Source organism: Tympanuchus pallidicinctus, unplaced genomic scaffold, assembly GCF_026119805.1.
Source record: "Tympanuchus pallidicinctus isolate F22 unplaced genomic scaffold, pur_lepc_1.0 scaffold7, whole genome shotgun sequence".
NCBI lineage: Eukaryota > Metazoa > Chordata > Aves > Galliformes > Phasianidae > Tympanuchus > Tympanuchus pallidicinctus.
In genome coordinates, this window is record NW_026294791.1 from 13,101,812 (window position 1) to 13,127,194 (window position 25,383).

At 41.5% G+C, this 25,383-nt stretch overlaps 2 protein-coding genes across 10 annotated transcripts in view; one reads left to right on the forward strand and one right to left on the reverse strand.

Moving 5' to 3' along the window:
* TTLL7 (tubulin tyrosine ligase like 7) overlaps positions 1–22,769 on the reverse strand; it is a 75,510-nt gene extending 52,741 nt beyond the window's left edge. For 3 of the 9 annotated variants that reach the window (XR_008202465.1, XM_052667084.1, XM_052667089.1), the window contains exon 1: positions 6,191–6,467. The gene's annotated coding sequence lies outside the window, so the exon portion shown is untranslated. Of the gene's footprint in view, positions 1–6,190; positions 6,468–8,633; positions 9,173–14,464; positions 14,591–22,551 lie in introns of those variants that run through there. The other 6 variants (XR_008202464.1, XM_052667079.1, XM_052667083.1 and 3 more) reach the window with 5 other exon arrangements.
* Positions 22,155–25,383, forward strand: part of PRKACB (protein kinase cAMP-activated catalytic subunit beta) — a 65,472-nt gene continuing 62,243 nt past the window's right edge. The window contains exon 1 of the mRNA XM_052667092.1: positions 22,155–22,290. Within this exon, the coding sequence (XP_052523052.1) occupies positions 22,245–22,290 (46 nt within the window). The 5' untranslated portion in view covers positions 22,155–22,244. The remainder of the gene's footprint in view (positions 22,291–25,383) is intronic.

Here is a 25,383-nt window from a genome sequence, read left to right on the forward strand (position 1 = left end):
CTATAACAAGAACAATGACTTCCCCAAATGTAGAATTAAGAGGTCAAGACCACAGTAACACAAAGCAGAGAAGCATGCTAAGATATGTAGCCCATATGCTATAAGAAAAACGGTTACAGTTCTTTTCCTGCTTCATACTGACAGATTTCTAAAGTTACCAAAAGAATAACTGACAATTTTCCTAATGCTGGGATTACCCACGTTGGCAGTATACTTATATTAACACGCAGTAAACTCCAGCTTTCACAGAGGACTTTTCAAGGAAGAAAATCCTGAGCTCTTTGTGCCAAGCAGTAACACAGACAATTTGGAAACGATACCATTTCTCCATGTGACATAGTATTTGAGCCAGTTTTAAGGCATTCAAGTCCATTATCACAGACTGCAGGACCAGACAAGGCCAATGTATTGCCATGTCTATTCCACAAAGTTGAAGATCTGCAAAGAGTCAGATTCTAGTGTGACTGAGAGGAATATTTGCATAAAGAGCTTGTAGTCCTGGTTCTTTTGCCATCTTTCCAGCTTCATGCAGTTTCCAGCTTCATGCAGAATGAAGCTGGAAACAGTTTCCATGCAGTTTATGAACTCTAAAAGTAGATATTCTCTCTTGCACATTCAAGTGATACAGAAAATCAAACAAATATGCATATTTTCACCACAGGAGCAAAGAAATAAGGCTCTGAAAATTCAATGGCTCTATCACAATTTTTTGCTATTGTCCCCAGTTCAAAAGAAATGTGGTTCTCTCCTTCACATGAGGTAAAAACACTGCAATGAAGTCCCATAGGTGACATTGCAACAACATTTACTTCTTAAATATGAAGACACAATGGTGGATTTATCTGTGTAACTGCTGAACCCTACAGCACAGATGCTTGAGCTAGTTGCTCTGAGCTGCCTTCACAGTCAATCTACGGACAGCCATTGCTGGCAGCTGCCAGTTCTGGACTGGAGCTGTGTAAACACTGGTGAGATGAATCCCATCCAAGCTCTCAGTTTGAAAACATTTCTCTCCTTAGGGGGGAAAAATAATTGAGGGTAGGAGAAGAATTAAGGCCTCTACTTGTGCCATGATTGAACAGGTATATCTTCCAAAATCTAAGTGCTGAATTCAGTGGCTTAAGACCTGGGCTGGGCTGCTGCAGATCCCCTAGATCCATGAGCAGAGACATGGCAGGTGTGCCAGGGGTAACACTGAGTGCCAGAAAGGCACAATTTCCTCTTTGGGAATTTTTCCTAAAGTCCTTTCACACTTCAGACTTCTTCATTTCCTGTGGTTGCACATATGGTCATGATGCCCAGTTTCTTACATTTAACTGATAAGGACAGCGTGCCTCAATGGCACTGAGGATCTCACACGTTCCAATAGCTGCAACAGCATTACGTATGTGCGATCCATGACTGACTGGAATTTGAATCCTCTTTATCAACGAAACTAAATGGCATGCTGGCTATCTGCGTCAGATGTTCCCAAAGACCTTCTCAAGAGAATATTCTTTTTTTTATTTTTTTCACAAATTTTACTCCATTTTCTCAGAAAACGTCCAAAACACGCTTTCTATATGTTTTTGCATCCATAAGTGCTGTTTCAGAAAGAAAGGCTGCACCATTCTTTCATTTTCCTCTTCAGACATAGAGGAAACAGTGGAAAGTAATGCAGAGGGAGGTTAAGTGATTGGTTGGAGTCATTAACAGTTGAGAGATTATGCAGTTATCCAAAATTTCAAATCTAACTCTGTATTTTAATTTTTCTATTTCTTTGCCTACAAGCTGTAGATACAGAGCATCCGCAAGACGCTTTAATAAAGTCCTTGCAACAGCCCCGAAATAGCAGCGATTCCTGTCTCTTCATCCGGTAACACTTTTACTTACTGAATAAATCTTCTCCACTCCTAGAAATATTCTTTCCAGCATGTGCTTCCATTTTTGAAAATGGTACAAAATGTACCAAACTAAGTCGTGTTCTCATACAACCCTTTTTGATTTTTTTTATTCAACTTAATGCACAATTGTTAATGCTTGCTAATATTTCATAATCTTTTGAAGACTTCAGGCTGACAAAAAATGAGAAGTTACAATAACATTATATCCCTCAAAAGAGCCACGCAAAATAAAATGTTGTTTAGAAGGGTGTTGTTGTTTTTTTTTTTTCCTGGATGAAAAAAAAAGCACATTTTTAAGAACTCTTCAATCAATAATTAATATCATGCATTTTAGAACATACCTCCTCAGCCCAAAAAAGCTTCAAAGGATGAAGCCACAGAAATTTCACATTCAGTCAGCACACGATAACTACACATAACAATCAAAGAAAATGCACAGATTTATATCACATAGCTCTGCTATATATTCTTTTTAAGAAAAGACCATTCTAGGCAGGTAATACAGATAAATTTTCCCAGCTAATTTCAGAATCTTCTGCTCTGCCAGTCCACTCTTTTTTGTGCTCATAACTAATATCTACATCTTTGCTTCTTGACCTGCACAAATGCAGTATGAAGCATCTGATTCCATTTCCTCCTGCCTCACTCCAGTGCTTTCACTGCACCCTATAGGAATATTACCATGCTGGTTTTCATGTGCTAAAAATAAAACAAACACATGTCAACCCAAGGACAAAGTTGGAAGGAAACATACTTTAATGTAACTAAAGAAGAATATATTTAGCATTTTGCTACTAAGCAAGGATGAAAATAAACATGTCAACACATAGCTGCATCTAACTGTGAAGTCCACACCCCACTCAGTTCTTCCTGCACCATTTATTATAGACAAAAGGTGGATTCAGTTTTTCTTTCTTCTTAAAAGCAGCTGTTAGTGCTGCTGAACCAGGAAGAGACTTTTGAATTGCAGCATGAAGCACTACGTCTGGCATCCATTTTTCTATCAATTAACAGTACTGTAACCATCCAAAGTGCATTTGAGCAGTGATGTGTGTTAGGATTCTTTTTGGAATCCTTCCAAAACAAAGCACAGGCATAAATGAGAATTGCCATGCCACTAACTCCACAGAAAAAAAAAGTGGGAAAAAAATAGTCCTAAATAAGAAAGGAGTTCTCTTTTGTATTTCTTTCAATGTTATTGTTCATTTAGGCTCACCATAAAACAGTACTGTTTCTATGTTCCCAGAGATGAATGCTCATCAAAAAAACATGGACGTATTCTTAAATATTACCTCTGAAGCTGTTTTTAAAAGGTATACCTATGTTTTTAATGGTCTAAACTATTTGAACTTATACCTTCAGAATGTGAAAAGTTACAGCTATAAACACACATGTTGGGGATCCTGCATCCAGATTAAAACTGAGACTGAAAGAAAGTACCACTATGCCTGCTTTATTTAGTCCTTCAAAACTCAAAACCAAAAAGTTGCTCTATTATGCCTCTGCTTGTTTCCTGTTGTAAGGAATTAAAGGCAAGAGCAAAAGCATTATAAATCAATATCAATTAATGTGGTAGTTGGCATACTGCTTTTCAATCTGTGCATGAACAAAAGGCAATTTAGACTCTTTTGCAAGCAATAACTTAAGGGATAAGTGAAAAGCAAAGACTTTAGCCCCTTCATCTGTTCCTGCAAATACCACCAGAGATATGAGTATTTGGTAGAAGGCAGCACAGATCCTCCATGTCTGAAAGAACTTCCAGCTCTAAGAAGGGTAACTACTGTGAAACAGGAAAATTTACTCAAATATCCAACCAATACAGAGGTTGACCACTTTGGCATGTCAGTGTTTTTGTCCCACATCCACTCTCAGTTACAGATTTCTCTTATCCACCACTGTAGTCAAGATCAAAGATTCAGTTCCAATTTTCAAATACATTAATATTTTAAATATTAATGCTAAAAAGGTTCAAATAATCTTTAAAGGAAAGCCTGCAAAAGGAATAGTTGCAAAATTCCCCACTCTGGCAGGGCTTTAGGTGAGCATTAATGGAGCTGTAAAGAGCTTCTTCCTGCTAAATAAGGTGCAATTTAAATTATGCTGCTGGAAGTCAAACAGTCCCAGTTGACTTCCTTGGTATGTAGAAAATAAAAGGGAAGATCAAGCTAGATATATTGAAGCTCACGGGAAAATAATTTAAAAAGAAGACCTAATATCCTCTGAAGATACGATGTGGTACCTACCTATAAACAGTCAAAGTTAAGAAAATCCATTGCATCTTTCCAAACACAAGGAACTGCCACCAGCTGCATTTTTCTTCAGGGACTGATACAAAACCTATCAATATAATTCAGTGTCTTTATGGATTTAAATTTTTTTAATTAATAATGTGTTCTTAATTTATATTAATACATACATCTGAAAGTGTCTATTAATACAAATTATTACATGGGGAAAAAAGAAAAACATTGAACATTAGAAAATATGGAAATACAAGAAATTACTCATTTGCCATATGTATCCTATAGACATTTCTAAACAGATAATAAATATCCACAGATGGAGATTTAAATCAAGATAATGGAGATTTCAGTATTTTGATGCTGACAGTTCAAAGCAGGGTCCTTCCACAGACACATTAGTCTGCCATGTTTCATCTTCATAAAGATATTTATGGCTTTCATGGTAAACACAGAGTATTACAAAGATCTTAGGAAAAAATCCTGGTTATACAAAAGACTGCAGGATGGTTTAGCACCTCGCTGATCATCGACCACTCTGTTTCCCAGTTCTTCAGGCTTGATCTATGCTGCCAGTGTGACACCATTCACTTTGAAAGAGTGAGAACAAATCATCACTTGGTCACAAACCTGAGCCTCAGATGACGGAGATGCTTCTGGGCTCACTGGAATGATGGCCACGTAAGTGCTGACAGCCCCATCTCCCAGCCTCCTTAGCATTCCCAAAGTGATGGGCAAATCTCTATGGAAGCGTGTATCCCAACTATCAGAATTATTAAATGGGGGTGTTTTTCTAAAAAAGAATTCCCATCTCCCACATGATGTAATTTTCTGAAATATTGTAACAGTTGCCTTCAGAGAATCTGACTTCAAATGCAGTTCCCTATGCTGTCATAGAGAGTGAGTTTATTCGCACTCTAGGAAAAGCCCCCTGGCACTCTTACAGTTTCTACCTAACTTTTGTTTACGAAACCATTGATATATCCAGTTCTATGATCTCCTATTTCTATGAAAAAAGACACCTCAGTACTTAAATCAATGGCAAAGCTTTCTACTGAAGCCAAGGGACTTAGACATAACTTCACAGAATGCAGGGCACAACCAATGCTCACACAGAACAGCGCTGTTCATATTCCAGCTGTAAAAAAGAAAATTTTATTTCTCTCAGTACTATTAAGCAGAGTAACAACATCCAGGTACGTAAATCAGCTAAGGTTTTAAAGCAGAAAAGAATACTGTATCAGGGTTTTCTTGCTTGGCTGGTTTGGGTTTTTAAGTAATAATGAAGCAATATGTTCTACTTTGAGTACTCAAGCTGCAAAACACCATAAGCCACAACTACGGTCAGAGCAGAGGCCTCTTAATGGTTTCACATAGTCCAGCAACACACCCCCATCCCTTTGCAGAGCAATCATCAAGCACGCTCCTCTGTGCGTGCATTTGTACCTCATTTCAACAGCAGAAACTGACATAAATCCGACAGACAATGGCTTTCGGCTAAAAGCAAAAGCACGGGAGGACGTTTGAAGTTCATCTCCCGAGATTTAACACGGTCTACATTTTAGGCTTTGCTGGGTACCACTGTCAGCAGATTTTGGCACCGTTTTGACCTCCTCTGGCTCCGAAGCGGCCCAGCCACACACCCGAGATAAATGACGCTGCACGCGAACTCCGAGCGAGAAAACCGAACGCCTGTAAGTGGGAAGCGCCTGCTCGCTCCCTACGCTCCGGGCGCTCCGCCGGGACACGGGGATGCCGGGCAGTACGGCCGGGCCAGCCCAATCCGGGGCTCCCTGCGGCCGCGCACCGAGGAGCCGGCGCTCCCCTTCCTGCCCAGCAGACCCCCGGGCCGCCCTTCCCCACCACCCCCCTCCTTCAACTCCTCCTCCTCCCTCGCAGGCGGCGGTGCTGAATCACGACAGGCAGCCGCTCCGCTGCCTTCCCCCGGGGACGGCGGCGCGGACAGCGAGTAGGGGGGGGGGCGAGGGCAGGAGGGGGGCGGGGGTTCAACGGCCGCCGCTGCCGGGAGGAGACGCGAGCGACCGTCCCAAGCTGCCCCACCATTACCTGTCGGGCAGGAGAACGGAGCCCGGCGGTCCCCGCGGATGCGGTGCGGAGCTAGCGGCGCCTCACTAGCCTTGCAGCGGAGCCCTCCCGGGACACAGCATCCACCCCGGCACCCGGAGAGCTGGGCACTAGCAGGAGGAGGAGCGGCAGGGTACGGCCGGGAGAAACCATTCCCCGCGAGGGGGCAGCGCCTAGAGCGGCCGGGCGGGGCGAGGAGGAGCTGCCCTCCGCTCGCAGGTACGTGCGGGACGGACGCCGAGGCGCGGCGAGGTGCCCGCAGCGGGGCGGGGCAGGGCCGGATCAGCCTGCAGAGCGCCGCCCCCCCGCCCACCCCCCTGCGGCTCGCATTGGGAGCGGCCCGCGCTCTGCCCGGGCAGCGAGCAGGACGGAGCAACGGCGTTCCAGAAGGCGGAATGCTCGGGGCCCTACGCTGCTGCAACCCGGGCAGCTGCGCTGATTTCCAGCAGTTGTCAGATATTTATATTTTTTCTTCTCCTTCCCACTTGGCCTGATAACCCATGTGTGTAGAATGGCAGTAGGCCACTCCAAAAGTCAGTCATTTTCTACAACGTTGTGCATCCTAGCATAAGACACACGACCTAGGGAGATAAATGCTTCATTAATAGTAAATAAAATAGAGGGGCACTCATCATACCAGCATTTTGAAGAATATTGTCCTTAGCATTCAGCAACAAAGAAAGCTGACAATAAGTAGAAATTTGCTAAAAAGATGCAAAGCAAATTGGTTAAAAATATAATTGAGAGTTTTCAGCTTTATATTTTGCCTCCTAACCCTGCAAAGTAAGCTGATATGTGAACAGGAGCAGACTGTGTGCTTCTTGTAGACACTGGGCTGTACAGAGAGAAGACCCCACCACAAACCCTTCAGAGTACACTGGGGAGATGTGACACCTTACCTCTGCAGTGTGGATGTTCAGCTTGTACAGCTGCAGCAACACTCATCACAGACAGTCTTTTTAATTGGGTTTAATTATAGTTTATATTGTGGCTTTAATAATACACAGAAACAAACAGGTACCATTTCAGTCCACAGATTGAATACATAGTTCTTTGTGATGGTTGGTGTTTGTAGGATTGGGCTTACGTTTTACTGAAAGAAATCTCATGCAAAAGCAGAGGCAATGCAACCCTGTCTGCCTCCATGTAAGCATTCTTAGTTTTTCTCACAGCCATTACAGGCTGCTTGTAGGAAAGGTTTAGTTCTCTCTCCATTTGAGCTGTTTGGGACACTGCCATGGGCTGCAGATGAAGCAATTTGAAATCCCTGCATTGTATGTAACCTCCAGGTCAGAGCTTGCTTCAGGCTTACATCAGGTCTCATCTTTATTTCAGCTGTATACTCTCATTTTGTACCCTCCAGGTCTCTCTGCCCCAGAGTCAATACCCTTTTGCTAAGTTACGTAAGCAGAGGACTGAGTGCAGCTTCCTGTCATGCAGCTGTAGATTATAACTTCTGGGCAAACCTGGAGCCTTTCAGTATAACTGTTGCCCCCAGAAGGCAGCTCCAGCCACCTAACTTCCAAGGTGTGGCTCTTACTTCTGATTCCCAGGAAGGCTGGTGCAGATAGATGCTACTCTCAGCTGAGAAATCACCACCTATGGCACAACTTCTCAGCAAATACCAGAGTCTGACCACACAAATGTTTTTTCTCATCTCCAGATTCTCTTCCAGAATGGGCTTTCAGTTGTTTCACCAGAAGCAGATGACATCCCCCTTTTAAAAACGTGAACTACATTCTGAATCAGAGTATGTAGTGCTCCCCACCTCCTAGGTGAAATGTTAGAGCTAGCAGAATTTCACAGGCAATTCCAATGGGGTATGAAATACTCATGTGCTTGATCAAGAACATTAAAAACAGAGTTGTAGCTTAAATACTGAGCTAGTTCAAATATTGAACATTGATGCCCTTTAGATAACACATGTCAGTATAATTATTGTAAATAGAACTAGCAGTAAGAAATACCTTTTGGGCATGGAGAACATCTTAAAAATTTCAAAAATGAAGAAATAGCCAAAACATACAAACAAGCCAATTAGATTAGAATGAATGTGTGGACACAGAAATCTGCATATTTCTATGAATATTTTTCCCACACTCATTCCATGTGGGGACACTGCATACTCTTACGACCTCAGTGTTACAGCAGTAGAATGACAGAAGCAGTCAGATCAACCCTATCTTTTACAGAAAATCTATTGAGCACAATTCCCATTTCATTTTCCTAGTTACCAGTAGTGTCCTCACTGGATCATCATGGGCACTGTAATGCTTAATATACATAATCCATGTCAAAGTTGGAAAATATAAATTCTTCATATTAAAAAGGAGATAATTACTTCAAAGGCCACCAGGATTTGAACAGTTCCAAAATACACTTTGAAATGAAAACATTTCTCCTGTCCACTCAACCATTAACTTACAGAGGTGCAGTAGGATGCAATGGGATGTAATCTGCTATGGTCTAGAAAACTTGGAGTTGCATTTCACTTCTGCAGATGAAACAGGTTGTATCTTCATGCAGTTAGTGCTGGGGAATGCCAGGGAGCTGGAATTCTAAACAATTTGAGATAACAATCAAAGTTCAAAAGCTTTGAAACAGATCCAGCACGTAGATGAAAGATAAGTTTAGCAATTCCAAGTGTTTTCTTCTGTTTGCACAACATTTATCTTTGAATATATTTAATTTTGCTTTTCTGAACAGGTGGATTTCCAGCTTGCTATAAAACTATGTCCAAACAATCTGCACTGTCAAAAACTAACAGTTTCCTTGAGTCTGACTCCAAAAAGCACTGCCAATCAAGAAAAAAGGTTCAGCTCAAGTCCTCATTCTACACATCGTATTCCCTGAGGACTCTGACTACAGGAGTTTTCAACACATATGTTTGCTTTTGAAAAACACCTCCCATTTCTTCTATGACAAATCACCTGCTCAGTGCGATAGCAAAATCCATCCAACAATCTCCCAGCGGTACCAGGATATGGTGTTCCTGATGCTCCCAGCCTGTCACGGCTTCTCATCTCCTTTCGCTCTGATTTTCAGACCACTGTCTGGGATCATCTCCAAAAAATCAATTCTTAGCAAGATGGCTTTTTTTTTTCCCCCAACCACACATCTCCACACATGCCATAGGTCTGATTGTGTTCATTGCTGCTATAAACATCTTTTATAAGACAAATCAATGCAAATTTACAAGCTGTAGCAATACAATATTGACACAGCCTTTCATACAATAACTTTTTTATAGTCCTCACCACTCCAAACACATAATGGTGAAATTCAGTACTGATGTAAGCAGATTCAAAACTTAATGGGGCCGTGTCAGTTCAGGCACATTTTTGAATGGCTTTGAGACAAGAGCACTTGTTTATTTTAACTACACAAAATATAATTTCAGAGTATCTTTATCTGATTAGTAATCAAAGCTTGAAGGTACTTGTTCAAGCAATCTTGTCAAGTTCCCATTTGTTGTCTGCGCTGCTTAAGAGAAAGGGAGACCTAGAACTTTCACATTTTGGAAGGACTTTTTTTATGCTGAGCAGCCATCAAACTAGTAACAAAATATGTCCACTGTATGGGTGTTATAAGAAAAAATGAGGAATATTGAAAGAAAATGCAAAATTTCTATCTGCTTATCAACTAAGTCAATGTGGCCATCAAGGAGAAAGTTTTCATGAAATCCATTAATTGTTTTTACCAAAGGCTGCCTATGCTATTGCTGGCCTGCATACCAAAGTGTGTGTGTGTTTTGTCCTTCACAGCTGATAGATCATTACTTAAGCAGTATTGTCAGGAATTGCAAGGAAGAAAAATTGGCATGCTCCATAGATTAGTTGTCATAGACTATCTTACAAAACACGTAACATACACTTAGAGTATTAATTTATAACCTTGTTGTATTTCTTAGCAGTTTAAAAATCAAAGCATTTTTCTTCATAAAAATTTTTCTCCAGTTTGCATTCTGCAGAGCATTGCTCCAGTAGCTAACTAGCAAATTTGTTCCTGTTCATAGGTTCAGGTGCAAGTTTTCACATAAACTAAGGAATATTACAAGGAATCCCTTGCCACAGAAATACACTGTTTTCTTACAAGAAAAAAAAAAAAAAGAGGACTATGGAAGAGGTAATATTTACCCAAATGTAGTAAAAGCATAGTCAGTATTAATCTGAAAGTTGGATCTCATTACTCTATTAATATGCAATGCATTAGCATGCTGATGTGTTAAATCTCTACTGCCTGCTCACTGATGGAACACAAGTGAAGAGATGCCAGTGAAGAGCCAGCCTCACTGTATCCAAAGCAAGGTAAGCATTGTAGTAGCAATGGTAACAGGAGGACAGTTGGACTAGATGATCTTGTAGGTACCTTCCAACCTTGCGATTCTACAAACGTCATAGAGGGTCCTGCTTATGGGGAATGTATAGCCCGATGGAGAAGATGCATGGAATTCTTCACAACTACTTTTCATAGCAAAGAAACAAGACTGCTACAACTACACATAATCATGATTTTTTGTTTTGCTTCAGACAGTGGAATGTATTAACTTTGAATACAACAAGTAATGTTAATTTAGTTTAGATTTCTTAATAATTTCATGAGAAAATATCCTACAGCATCTGAAAGCCAATTTGTCCAAGAAGTAAAATAGTCCCTATTGCTAAGTGGTTATGGCTTACTTTAATTATGGTAGAAACAGAGCCCATTCAAAAAATCAGGATTTCCTGATCTCCATTTGAATGTCCAATTACTGACGGAATCACTTTGTCCAGACAAGAGGTCTGCGAATTCTCCTACTCAGACTCATTTTAAAGTGACTTGTGAGCTCTGCACACAGCCCCCCCCCCACAGAGAAGGATACTATTGCCAAGAATGTAACAAAAGCACAGGTTCTGTCAGCCTAAACCCCGCTTTTTCTATTAAAAAAAAAAAAAAAAAAAAAAAAACCCACAACCCGTAATACCTTCTGTACTCTTCCCTGTCTTAGAAGTAGTATATGTTTTCCTGTTGAATGAAGCAAGTTCCACAAGTTCCCTCCTGTCATTACCTGTTCTGCCTTCTCTGCAGGTACATACTCCAGTACTTGCTGCTTCTTTGTTCTCTCTGCTTGCCATTTTCAAAACCTTTTCTGCACTATTTTAGCCTTTCACCACAGTTACTACATTCTCCTCTCCTCAGCAGGGTTAAGATGCCCCTCACAAGGGGTTCTGCTGCCCTCCCAATGCTTTCCCTCTCTCTCTCTTTTGCACCCATAAACTCCCAGCTGCCAGTTGTTTGCCACTCTCAAACACCACTGAAACTTCCAGAAGCTTTGACTTTCTTGCTCTGGGACCTAGGGATGAAAAACATGTTAAAGGATCACTGTCCAAAGCATTTAGCCCTCCCGCTTTCAAACAGGTAGCAGACAGAAAAGAAATATCCTCCTCTATTCTTCTGTAAAGAAAGTATTTTGAAGGAAAGAACAAAGTAATCTACAATTTCTTAGTAATGATAAATGCAGGAATAAATTACTTATCCAGGAGGACCATTGCTAATGTGTCTTCTATGCCTATTCAGATCCTGTCCTATGCCACACTCACAAACGTGTACAGCTAATTACACTCTTTTCTTAGCATTTAATCTGTGCAATCTTGTGGAAGCACATAAGCAAAGTGTTTTCTTCAAGGTAGCTAAAGTATTAACAGCTTTAAAAATAGAACAACAACTCAGACCCAGTATCACTCTTGGCAAAACCTCGAGTGTGAAGCAGGACTTTATTTCAGACTTTACAACAATATCTTCCTCCTCAGCAAAGGTTTTATGACCTTTGCCCCTGAGTATGTGTGCTCAGATTAGAAATCTTAACTGTGGTTTGCCTGTTCAGTAATGCCCAGCTAAGACTCCAGCTGATTCACAATGCCCATGTCCTTACATCAAACTCTATTAGCGAAAATGAGATCTGATGTCCCAGGTATTTGACTGCAGCAAGATATGATAACCATCAACAAAGTGTGCTTCTGAACTGCGCTAGCTTTGTGAGTTGGTCCTAAGTTTGCAGTACAAAGGAAAAGAGTAAGTAAATAGAATGGGAAGGGAGAGATGGTAAAAGGAAGCCAAAAAGGATACAAAAGAAATAAAGGCAGTGTGAGTACAAAGGTATATTTGTTTAAATCATAGAATAATTTTTATTCTACTAGAAAATAAAATAACCGGGAAGTAAGAATTACAGAGGAGAGAGATCAGAGGACAAAATAAGCTGCTGTCTCAAGTGATCTACACATAAAATTGCATCACTCTCAAATTAAAGTGTTGCACATGGCCATAACACAACTAAGCTCAAACATAATCCCTAAGAGGGTCAGATATTTGTATGGCTATATGTTTGCTAGTAGAGACCTTGATTGGAGGTTATTGGAGAGGAATTACAACACTGCGAAACAAAACAAATGCTTGAAAGTAATATTTATATGTAGACATTTATCAGTTCATATATTATTTGGTAGTAGATCTGCCCTTTGCACGAAATGGAATGAATGGAGATCTCTCATGAGAATGTGATGACTAACATGGTAATACCTACCAATTAGAAAGCCTTGTATTTCACATGGATAAGATCTCTTAAGATGTATTTTAAAAGCTTCACTAGAAGTAGTATACTTATTTCAACTATTATTAGAAAATTAGCCCAATATTTCAGATATCCAACTGAGTATAAGATCCATCTTGGAAAAAATGCAGACAGCATTTAAAGATCTCAGATAAAAAGAAATTGCTTGAAAACATTTGACTTCTCACTTGATGAATTGGTGATGCAGTATTAGAAATGCCCAACATTCATTAATATCAGAGTGTGTTCTGCAAATGGCATCTCAGATTCTATAGCTGAGATGAAAAAGATTATATATCAATAGTTTCATTATAAATACTAGGAATAGCCACTTCTTTACGTTGCTGAAGATTAGTACATTCTTCTTAGCTAGTACCATATTTCTCCTATCTTTAGCAGACAAATAAAAGACAAAAATAGAACTGCAAAAAATTAGATAGTTTAAGTTTGTTTCTTGGTTTCCTTTTTTCAGAAGCAAAGTAGTTTTTGCTATTTATCACATGATTTTTTTCCATATACCTGCATATGTAAATACAACACTATAGTTTCCTTTTGTTATTTGTTGTTATAATGAAAGGCTACTGGTAAAACATTCCTTCAGAGGTTTAGCTTTGTCTTGCAAGTATGAGAAAAAGGCACTGTGGATGCACATGGTTAAAGAACATCTACTGTAATTCTCTGAGACCAGAATTGCTCCTCATTTATGGCACAAAGACTCTTAAAAGCACTTAAAGGCTTAAACTCTGAAAAATACCAGAAGCTACTAATAAAAGAGACACCAATGTACATCTGGAAGCACTGCAATTTGAAAGAAGGACCACTAGAAGATTTTCCTTCTGAAAATAGAAAGTACTGATGTGTTTCACATATTTAAAAGTTGTCAGCAATCCACATAAAGTGAGATGGTTGTGAAACTGTTGTATTACATTCTATGTAAAATGAAACTTATGGAAGTCAAATGTTTTCAATATGAAAGTTTAGAAGTATTCTGTACTTTATACAGCTGGGAAGACAAATTTTAGCTAGAATGCTTTTGTATTTTACAAGGTGTTACAGTGAAGTATGTTCTTAGGATAAAAACAACCAGAACATTCATATTTAATAAAACTGATTTCAGAAGGCTTCTGGATTGCAACTGAATGAAGAGGAAACGAGAAAGAAACAAAGTCCTCAAAGAAGTAGACCCCAACAAGAATCTGGATATTGCTCTACCACCTTAAATATCATCAGGAACTCAAAACATATAAAAATAAACACGTTAGATGCAGAAAAGAAGATAGAGCTTGAAGCCGTAACGATACAGATAACAATACAAACAAAACAGACAAAAGTAGAACGTTAAGCAAAAACTTGTATTAGCTTAACAGACATTACAAGCATGAGGAATTTGAGCCACAAGCAAACTGTGCCAAGCTGTTACAACTAAAAAGATTAATGCAGTAGAAGAGAAATAGAACAGCAAAGGGACCAGTACAGATAAGACAATACTTCAAAGACAAAGTAAGAGTACTCATCTGTCTCCAAAAATTGAGGCTCACAGAAAAGGCTCCACAAGGGAGAAATTTCCAACCAGAGATCTTTCCAGAGTAGCAGTCAGCCCTTAAATGGTGTCTAAGAGAAGTGCAACCAGACTCCACCCCCTTCTTGTCACACAGCTGAATTGCCTTCACCTGTGCTCCCAGGGCTGACCAGGTCATTTCCCCAGATGCTCAATCAGCGGTTCAGACCGTGACTCGTTGCCATACAGATGCTAACGCCTCTGGCTGAGATGGCTGTTCTCACATGGAGGAAGAAATCTTGCAGAAACAATAACAGTATAATATAACCATGAGAGCAAATGGAATATATTTTGCGTTCAATTAAACATACGTAAAAAAACTGTATTATTTCCAGAGGCTAAAAGAAAACCAACTTGTTTTCAAAACCAAAAACATATAAGTAAAGGCACGTGAGTAAAATTCAGTTTGCATTTCCCCAGAAAATAGATTGTGTTTCTTTAAAACAAAAACAAAAAACACACAAAAAACATGCATCTAGATACGAATAGTAAGCCAGGGAAAATATCCTCATCTGTTTTTCTATTTTTAGGTAACACTACCAAAGGTATTACAGCTGAAGAGCTGACTATGCATTTAAAAACTTTTTAGTGAGACTTTTTTTACCCATTGCAGTGATATGTAACTGGGAGGCACAGTTTACAGGACGTGTATTTGATGAGAATACAGTGAAGCCCTGACTTAGATCTATTACTACTACAGATACATCTGACATGGTCCAGTACCAGACCTGGTGGTTGGTGGCCCTGCCTGTGACAAGGAGGTTGGAACTTGATGATGATCCTTGGGGTCCTCCATAGAACCATTCCATGATTCTATGATTCCATTTCTAGTAGAAATACCAAGTCATGGCTTGAAACAGCAATTGGTGGGAAGGCAGGGCTAATCCAGGGGAGCTCAGATGCATGCAAAGCACCTGAGCAATAGGAAGGGGTGGATCCTGGCTCCACCCCCTTTCCAGACCTCACTTAAGGGTTGGAAGTGGAAGCAAGGCTATTTTTCCCTGGAGATCTCTGTCAATTTGAGGGCTTCTAAAGGTAAGCAGCTCTTTTTCCTTCATTGCTATAGCTACTGTATTTGGGCTTGTTCTCGTTTGTAGCTGAAGACTTTGTTAGCCTGCTATTGTTGTAGTACTTTCCATCCTATTACAGTATTACGCTAGGATTCTGTAACTGATATTCTCTGTTCTTCAGGATCTTTGAAACAGTTATCAGCCAGGAGCAACTACAATCCAATATGGTTATATGATGCAAATTAAGGCTAATGGTGCTAATACTTTGAAACCAGGCTAATATTTGCTGAGCAAATATTTGTGTTATATAAAATACACTTTTGGAAAAGCAATTTAAGTAAACAGTTCAAATGCTGAAAAAGAGGTAGAAAGGACCAACAACTCACATGCTGTGTTTAAAAATAGCTTTTTATACTTCTGGCTAAATGAATTAAAACTATCAAACTTTTGACATAATGCTTAATGAAAAATGAATTTTCTGTCTCCAGCAGAAATTCCACTGATATTTCATGCAGATTTTAAGTATAAGCCATGGTGTGAATATCTCTGAGATTAATTAAACTCTTATAATAATGTGGACAATGATTTGCTTTATAAATGCAAGGAATTCTTAGTAATGTTCAGCTTACTTAAGTAAGCAGTTGCATTAGAAATTGTATCTTGAAGTAAGGAGGATCCTTTTAGAGAAATTTATCTCCAGGATAATCACTAATAATATAAGACAATACATAATAACTTGTTTTGGGCTGTTCTTGTTATCAGGAACTTTTCAGTAGAGTACAGTTTAAGCATATCTTGCTTTCCATTCTATTAATACTGCCATGTTCACTAAATGTATTCAACTTTTTCCTTTTCTATGTAAGCACTGGAAGAGTAAGTCAATAGATGTAGCTCATGTCAAATAATTAAATTGCTTAATTTTATATGAGTTTTTGATATATTAAAGACATGTTATGATTGATCTTACAGTTTCCCTCATTCCATAATTCTAAAATAGATTCACTTACCCATTTGGTATCTCGATAGCATTCATATTATTTTTCCCTTATGCTCTAATTGCTCATGCGCAATGCATTTTTCCCTCCTGTTATCCACACAGTATTGTAAGAACAGCTCTTAGAAAATGAAAATTATGCTTATAAACTATGATATATACTCTGTATGGTGATACTGTGAAGTTAGCTAAATGTATTTCTTCAGATAGTAGTCAAGCCACAAACTCTTTATGTAAACTCCCTTAGAGTTCAAGTGACCTTCACTAAGCCTATTTCACTTCCATAACGGACTAAATTCAATTGAATTAATGTCATTTTTAATTCTGAAGTAAAACATACAGAGGCATTTTATATAGCTTCACCTACTTAAATTTAAGAGGTGTAATTAACTGGAGATCTCTATAAAATTTCCTTTTTTTAGATATTTTTAAGTGACCATTATTTTCGTTTTGATTTTATCCCACAAAAAGTGAAGCAACCTCAATTTACAGAACAAACATCAGCATACTACTGATCATACTTAAGTTACAGTAAGTACACAAATAATGAAGTCTCAAATACAAAGAAAATGTTTTAATATAGTTAATCAGATATGCATTTGAATAGCTTTGGCTACACAAGTGCTATTTCCAGTCAAATTCTTGTGTCAAGTCTGGAGCCACATCACACATCTATACAATCAATTTGCATTTAAGCTTCAGTCTTTCTAAAATTTATCTACAGCAAGCCAAATCTTGCTAACTTACTAACAATGCAAAAACAAAATGTGCAATTACTTGTATATTGTCTCCAGTTTTTAGTACATAAGCAAGTGTTTAGAAGTGCAGTGTATCAAGACAATACAAAGTATCATGCCTCTCTTGGCTAGGAAATCTATCGTGGGGGCAACAAAATTTTCTTGAATGCCTGTGTAGAAATGTGAAGGACTTATCTCATGGATAAGAAAACATGTGAAGTGAACTCGATGGCAGCAGGCTATGCAAAAGAACTGAGTCAGTTACAGAGGCCAATCAGTAAGAAGTTTCCTTAACTGTTGCTAGTAATTCACTCTGAATCATAAAATGGCAGCAGTGTCTTCTACAAAGAAAGAAGGATCTGTGGAACAATAATAAGCAACTGAAAAGGTGCTTGACTGATAGGGAGAGACTATGCCCCTTCTCCCAAATGATTCTATGAGATAAAGGACAAAACCAGAGAAGCTGGACTTACCAGCTCAATAAGTCCACAGTTTGTCTCTGAGTAAAAAAAAAAAAATAATAAAATAAAATAAAAAAAGCCTTCTCTGTGGGACGTCAATCACCAGCACCTTCTACAAATGAATACACAGCTACTATCCATTGGATAAAAGGCAAATATGATCTTGTCAAGGTGCAAAAGTGTAACTCCAATGTATCTGTTTTGTGTTTTTTTTTTTTTTTTTTTTTTTTTTTTAAATTATGTTTAAAATACTAGGGTAAATCACTGCCTTGGAACTTTGATTCTTGAGAGGTTTGTGGTGAAGTATGTGTAGCTAAAAATCAGTATGGAAAACATACAAACACTTTGCTTCTGCATGTAAACATTTTCTCTGACCAGGGGGCTGTTTGGGGATTCTTGGCATTAGGCATTTCCTTTCAGTGTAATGTTGTCGTTGGTGTAACTGTCCTGCTTCTTCCTTTCAGTATGCCTCATCACAGTGAATGAACTTCAGTTAAAAAACCCTCCCTCCTTGGACTAAAATATCTTTCATAATCACAACAGCTGCAGGCAGACAGCATGCTGCTTTCCCGAGGCTCTGGATTCCTTCTGGACTCACAGTCCAGGTGTGTTGAGGTGCACTTCTCAGGACCTCTGACAGCAAGCTGTTGGCTGAGTTGCTATGGTTTCATTGTGAATTCAGGTGCTGGCAACTTCAGATATTGTAGAAACTCAGTGTGAGATCTTTGTTCTGTTTCTCTCTGTGAGGACAGGTCCTCAAACAGGAATGAATTGGGCAACAGTGGATTTGGTCTCAGACAAAAATATATGTTGTCACTCTCTGTATAACTATGGCATGGAAAAGGGGAATTGCTGTACTTCAGCTTCCATCCTTTCCCTTGTCATATCTACATGACATAATTGATATTTACTTGGCACATCTGAAATTGTGCTGCAGTTTCTGGGTCAGGAGCTGTAAAACTTGGAAAGTAGCTTTTATGCTCACTGAGATACACGTGCTTCTTGACACTTGAGCAACCTGCTAGAAAAACATCCCATACAGGATTAGCTGGCAGCAGGAAATGTGCCAGCAGTCTGGAACAATCTGAAAGGACAGCAGAGTGAAATGCCAAATATATCACCTTGTTTAAGAGTAGAGGAGGAGGCGGCTGGCAATGGTACTCAGACGCAGAAATGTGGGATCTGGGGAGCAGCAGGCAAAAATGGGAGTTAACAGGCACTGGTGCAATCCAGAGGCTGTACAGAGTAACAACTAAGGAAGGTATGCACTCAGAGTCTGAGCAGGGTAACAGCTCAGTACCAGGTATTTTTACTGATGGTCTGTATCAGTACGGATGGACAAAGCTAAGAGTCTCTATGTGCCAGCCCCTTGCAATGCAGGCACACTTGGATGCATTTGAAGAAAACTAAGATATGTCACAATCTATATTTAGTGATTGCTTCAAACTTATCTTGGACATAACTGCTGTAGTTGCTGCAGAAATGCTGCTGTCTCCTCTGGAAATTGGTGTGATAACTGAGTGAAACAATATGTGGCTGCAGCAGTAATTACTGTATGAACAAGTGATTTCCATTAAAAGCATATGAGAGAGCCTTCAGACTACTAGAATTGTATCTTCTCTGTCCTGAAATGACCCTCTCATTTTTAGTTCTGCTCTATGTGGAGTGCAATACACAAGTTTCATCAGGGAACATACATCTCCTACAGAGCTTTGGTAACAGAGGGGAAAAAAAAAAATTGGTCTTGCTAGGATATTCATAATCAATAGTACCCAATGAATGTGTAGAAACACAGATTAGAACCCAGTGTGAGTCACTGAACCTCCTTCATTAAATGTGTATAGTGCCAAAAGTGCTGAGCTGAATCTCTTAGAGTATAGCAATTTTCTAAATCTTACACAGATTAGTGAAAAAAAATTTGAATTACCATTTAACATACAAACAGAACATTTTTCATATTTGCTTAACTTGATTGTTTAATAAGCTGCATTGAAAGAAACAAAACAAATGTTACTTTTGTGAGAGCAGTGACATGAGTCACTTCTGCAGCAAAGGATTAGTTAAGGAAGGCAGACAGTTAAGGCTGAGGGCTGGAATTAGATGTGATGCTCTGGATTCTAGTTATATATGCAATAGATATAATACAGTACAACACAGGTTCTGCAATTAATTAATGAGTGTTAACCTGTTACAATAGCATAAGCTGAATATGTAGTGTGAATAAGAATGTGAATGTTCAGCTCTGAGTCCTCATAACTGTTAACTTCAATTAGACACTTAATACTGTGATTGTGGAAGTGGTTAATCTGATGTTTTGCAGCACTGTTGACTTCTGCAATATATATTACGTTTCAGATTATAAGACTGTTTGTGTACAAACATTTATGCAAATGCATAAGCACAGGGCAAATAAGCACAGGGCAAATAAGCACAGGGCAAATAAGCACAGGGCAAATAAGCACAGGGCAAATAAGCACAGGGCAAATAAGCACAGGGCAAATAAGCACAGGGCAAATAAGCACAGGGCAAATAAGCACAGAACATGTTCTTATTTGAGAACTAGCCTAATACATTGCAGCACACGTATACACATTGTGTGCACGTACAGGATTTTGCTGGAATGCATGCAATGACCAGCAGGCCCTAGTCCAGCAATTCCCAAAGGGCAGCACTGGCCAATTGGACCTTGGTGGATCCTTACATACAGAGCCTATGCAGCATAATATGCCGGTGACAAACAAGGGATAAACTCTAATGCCAATAATATGCTACGGGTGCTGCAGCAGATCTCATTTGTTAGCGATGCAGCTGCTGTCTTCTCAAGGATATCAAAGTGCCTGTCAGCACCTGGATGAAAATCAGCTGACTCAGATTTCATCTGACCAAAATGAAAATGATGGTGGCTGGAGTGGGGAAAATAACTTAAGAGCAGAGTAACATCTTTACCTATCTGGGACAGTATCTTAGGATGTTTATCTCAGTGTTACAGTGCTTCATGGTTTTTTATCTTTTTTTTCCTGTTGTCAGAGTGATCATGATGGTCAATGGGAAATGTAATCTTTTCTTTCCTCAAGCTTAACTACTTCTGGTGAAGAAGAACTGGGGGACTAGCTACAGCGAAGTGCAACAGTATTCCTCAGTAGGTTTGTCCTCCACTGGTTGGCAGGTTGCTTCTACACGTTTACATCTTGCTTCTGACCTTCAAACCTATACAGACCTAGCTTCAATAATCATAAATACATAGACATGTGTCTGAAAGAAGCAACTTGCCCTAGTCAGGATAATGAAAGTGAGAAGGTAAAAATGTAGGAGAAAATTACCTAATGGAAGGGTTCACTGTTAGTGTGTCAATGTACAAACATCAAATTAATTCAGGCAGGTGTTCCTGGAAACATGCTGCCAGACAGTCCCAGTAGCAGTTACCCTGTCAAGACAGAGCTGCATGCAGGCTGCATCTGTCTCCTCTGCATGTGATGTGTATTTTGCTGCACAGGCTCAGGAGATCTGAAGTTTCCCACAGGGATCTGATTTAAGTGCATATTCTTGTGCATAAAAACCCATCTTATAAAGAGAGAGGAAAATGGGCTTTGGGGGTGCATGCCACCCAGGTAGGCATCCCTGCCTGGGGGTGAAGGGGGAATTTTTGACAGGCCCTGTGAAAGGTGGGAGCTGGGGTGCTGCTGTTAGAATAGTCTGTATGGCCCTGGGTAAAGGATGCTGCCAGAGGAGGGTGAGCATTGTGTACGTGGTCCTGGCAAAACACATACGGTCAGTGATCCATAGGATTACTACTACTGTTTTCCATTCTCACCACACTAAGACACAATAAAACAGAGCCTTCTTTTTGATAGGCGTTTCCTTCCACAGTTAAAATACCCAAACATGTCACACGATAAATACGTATATTTAAAGAACTATCATCAACTTGGAAGTCACAATACCATTTGAAAAAGAGTAGCTGCAGCTATTTATGTCATGAGTGGCAGCAAGATGAAAAAAAAAAAAAATTATTTCCTGTCAGCTCTCTTCCCCTCTAACTGCTTTGGAAGAGCCGTGTAAATACAGCCGTGAGCAGGCAGCAGCTCCCCGGGCCAGCCGCAGGGCTGCGAGCGCCGGCGGGGCCGCTCCCTGAGGTGCGGGGATGGGGAGCTGCCGGCAGCCCCGAGCACACCCGGCCCGCGGGGTCACCTTGGGCGCGGCGGCCCCTTGCAGCGCTCTCGCACCGCGCCGCAGCGGCTGCCGGCCGGGTCGGGCCCCGCGGGCCTCCGGGCGTTCGTTCGCACCTCCGCCGCTGAGGCCGGGGGCGGGTGACCCCGGGGCGGAGGCGGCGGCTCTCAGCGGGCGGGGGCGGCCGCCGGTTCCCCTCTCCCTCGGCCCGGCCCTGGAGCGCCGCTGTGCCGCGGGGCGGGGGCGGCGGCCGCGGACGGCGGCGTCCCGCGCCCCGCGCGCCCCCGGCCGCCCGGCGGGCGGCGTAGCACGGCGGAGGCGCCGCCCCGGCCGTCATTTCCGCCGTGTGTCGGGGTGGGGGAGGGGGGCAGAGCGCTCGCCTCCTCCTCCGCGGCGGCCGGAGACACAGAGACCCAGCGCGGGCCCGGGCAGCTCAGCCGCCGCCGCGCCCGCGGGCCGCGCCGCGCCGCCTCACGAGCCCTGCCCCCGCCCGGCATCCCGCCCGCGCCGCCCCGCCTCGGCCATGGGGAACGCCGCCACCGCCAAGAAGGGCAACGAGATCGAGAGCGGTGAGTGAGGGGGAGCCGCCGCCGCCCCCTACCCCCCCCTCCTGGCTCCGCTCCCTGAGGAGGGGCCGCGGGCCGGGCCCGGCGCACCGCCCCGCACCGCACCGCCCCGCGCCGCCGCAGGCCCCGCGGCCTAGCGCCGAGCCCCCCGCACCGCCCCGCGCAGGCCCCGCCGCCGCCGGCCTGCTGGGCCCGGCCCGCCCCGCCGCCTTCCTCCCTCTCTTTCTCCCTCCCTCCCTCTCTCCCTCCTTCCCCGGGCATTACCGTCGAAGGCGATCGGCCGCGCGGCTCCGGCGGCGGTTCCCAGCAGGTGTCTGTCACCGCGGCTCCGTGCGCGCCGCTCCCGCCGGAGGAGGAGCCCCGCGGGCAGGTGTCAGCGTGGCCCCGGCCCTGAGCCCCGCCGTGCCGAGCGGGCCGCGGGCCGCCGCCGGGAATGTAGGTCAGCGGGCGGCGGGAGCGGCTCGGCCGCGGCTCCGCTCGGCCGCCGTGCGCGGAGGACAAAAGCGTCAGTGGGAGCTCGGCGTGCCGCTTTGGTTCTCTTCTGCTGTCCGAGTATCGGCGTCATCCATAAAACCCTGCTCCGGGGTTTAGAAAAAATAGCGGACTCTGTTTTCTGTAAGCAGTCTTACCGGCTGCTTTTCCAGTTGAAAAGTTTGGATGCGTTTATAATGGATAAGAGACAAGATGTAAGAGCAGCCTGTTGTGCAAGCGCAGTGCTCTCTACAACAATACCCTTTGTTACTGGAAATGCCGTGGGCATTATAAAAGGAGAGAACTTTAAATGTCCGTGTTACTCCGCGTTATTTTATTATTTTATATATTTTATTTATTATTATTACATATTTTATATATTATTATTTTTTGCGAAGTTTAATTGTTTATTTACTTTGCTGTGGCGTTTGCAGTTGGTACTGAGGGCCAGGGTAGAGCTGGGTGACCCTGTTCCTAGGTTGGTGCCTGCCCATGCCAGCTCTGTTCCACCCTCTGTGCCGGGGTCCCCAGGTGGCTGCCCCAGTCCTGCTGTGGTACTCCCTGAATCTGGTGCTCTTGCTGTTTAGCTTCATGCAGACATTTCTCTTAGGAAGTGTGTTAGCCTACCTATGAATGTTGAGAGGGGAAGAGAGGATGAACTGCTTCAAGTGCTTCAGATGCTGGCAGAACATTGCAATTTACCCTTAACAGAAGCTGCATCGCCATCTGTGCAGGGAAATGACATTATACCATGGAAAGTGCTTCCTTTCATTTCAATGAACTTTTTTCTCATATTACCGAACACAGGGATTTGAGGCTACAGAGGTAGTTGTCCACAGAACTTCTCTCTCTCCCTTTGTTAAAGAACTGATCTTTGAAAACACATGCAGCTCAGGTATTCTGATACTGGTTGCATTGATACAACTCCTGTAACTGGAAGAGGATGGTGATTGTGACTGACATTCTGCTGGGAATGACCAGAGTTCACTTACTGTGAGAATGAGTTGCATATGAATATACAGAATAAATCACTAGAAGCAACATTTGGTTTACTGGCAGTGGAAGTTGATGTGTAATCCATTCATACAATGTGTAACATCTGAAAACTAGAGAAATGTGAAGTGTGATGGAGCTTTGATATTTCCAGTGCCCATTCATGACAGGATGGTCATATTTTCCTGTTAGGTGCCCTTAATAGTACATATTCCAAAATTCAGAACACTTAAAGCAAAGTTTTAAGTGGTGACAGGAAAACAGTCTGGGTAGGAATGGTACTAGTGATGTTCTGTCCTTGACTCACACTCAGAGCTTATGGTGTGTGGATCAAGGGCACACTAAGGTCCCCACAGAGAACAATGCAGGGTAACGCTGCTTCCCCTGATAACTATACTTACTGTTTCATCAAGTGTAATTTGAGAGCTCTTTCCCTATCTGTGCTCAGAGCAACAAAACATTGCTAACCTAACTGGCCCTTATGTTCTTGTTTGAGCTTTCTGCATATTTTTAAATATCCTCAGTACTTGTTACTTCACTAAGGCTGCCTGAAACACCAGTAATAGAATGGAGCAAACATTTCAGAGTGTTTCTAGGCCGAAGGTGAAGATGTGAGTGCTGGTCAACTTCCTTAAGTGTAGCTCCCAAAAATTAAACTGGGCTACATGGACAGAGCGCAAGATGTCAATGTGTGTATGGAAAAGGTGGAATGCCTTACTGTAGTCTCTTGTTTGTTTTTTTTCCTGTGCCCTTCTTTCTAGGCTCTCCTAAAATGTAATAGAGTTCGGTTTGAAGAACCGAAGTTGGAAGTGATCCTGTTCCATAGAGAAACATGAGGCTCTCCCTCTGTACCTGCTTTAAGAGAGTTTGTTGGGTGTCCTAGGTCTCACAGGGCACAACAGCCTGCAGATTCTGAGGGTTTTTTAAGAATAATAAAAGAGATACAGTTGTCAGTCATCTTAGAAGTTTCTGTAAGTTTGGTCCTTGATCCTAATATTCACTCATTTCATTGTTCTGCTTGTGGGTATTTTTCAGCTGCTTAATTTACAGTAGCTGAGATTTATTCCTTTGCAAGCCACGAGTTTAAAAAAAAAAAAAAAAAAGTCAACATATGGTAAATTGCATTAAAAAGTCATTGAGAGCTTACCTTAATTTCTTGCAATTAATGTAGGAAGATGTTGGCTTTATTAAGGTTCATTGTGTTGGAATCATTTATTACAGTATTGCAATAGAAACATAGCTATATCTAAGGGTTTAAAAAAGGACATGGAGTATTCTTTAATCCACTAACTGGATCCTTTTAAAGATTGTTATTGATTTTATATAAAAACAGAAATATTTTAACTTTACTAGGATGATTTTCTAAACAGAAATGAATGCCAGACCTGCAAATTGTCGAGTTTGAAAAGTGCGTGCGTGTGTGTGTGTGTGTGTGTGTATGTCTGACTTATTTGCCCCTTTGATGCCTAAGGTAATACAATGCATGACAGCATGGACTTTGTTTAGAAACTAATGGTGATCTCTCGTGTTGTCCTCACCTGGGAAGTATTGTTGTTGTTCAAGAATGATTAGTGTTGATATTGTTCGTTTTTATTTTTAATGACCAAAGTGGATTAGAAGCCAAGTAATCAG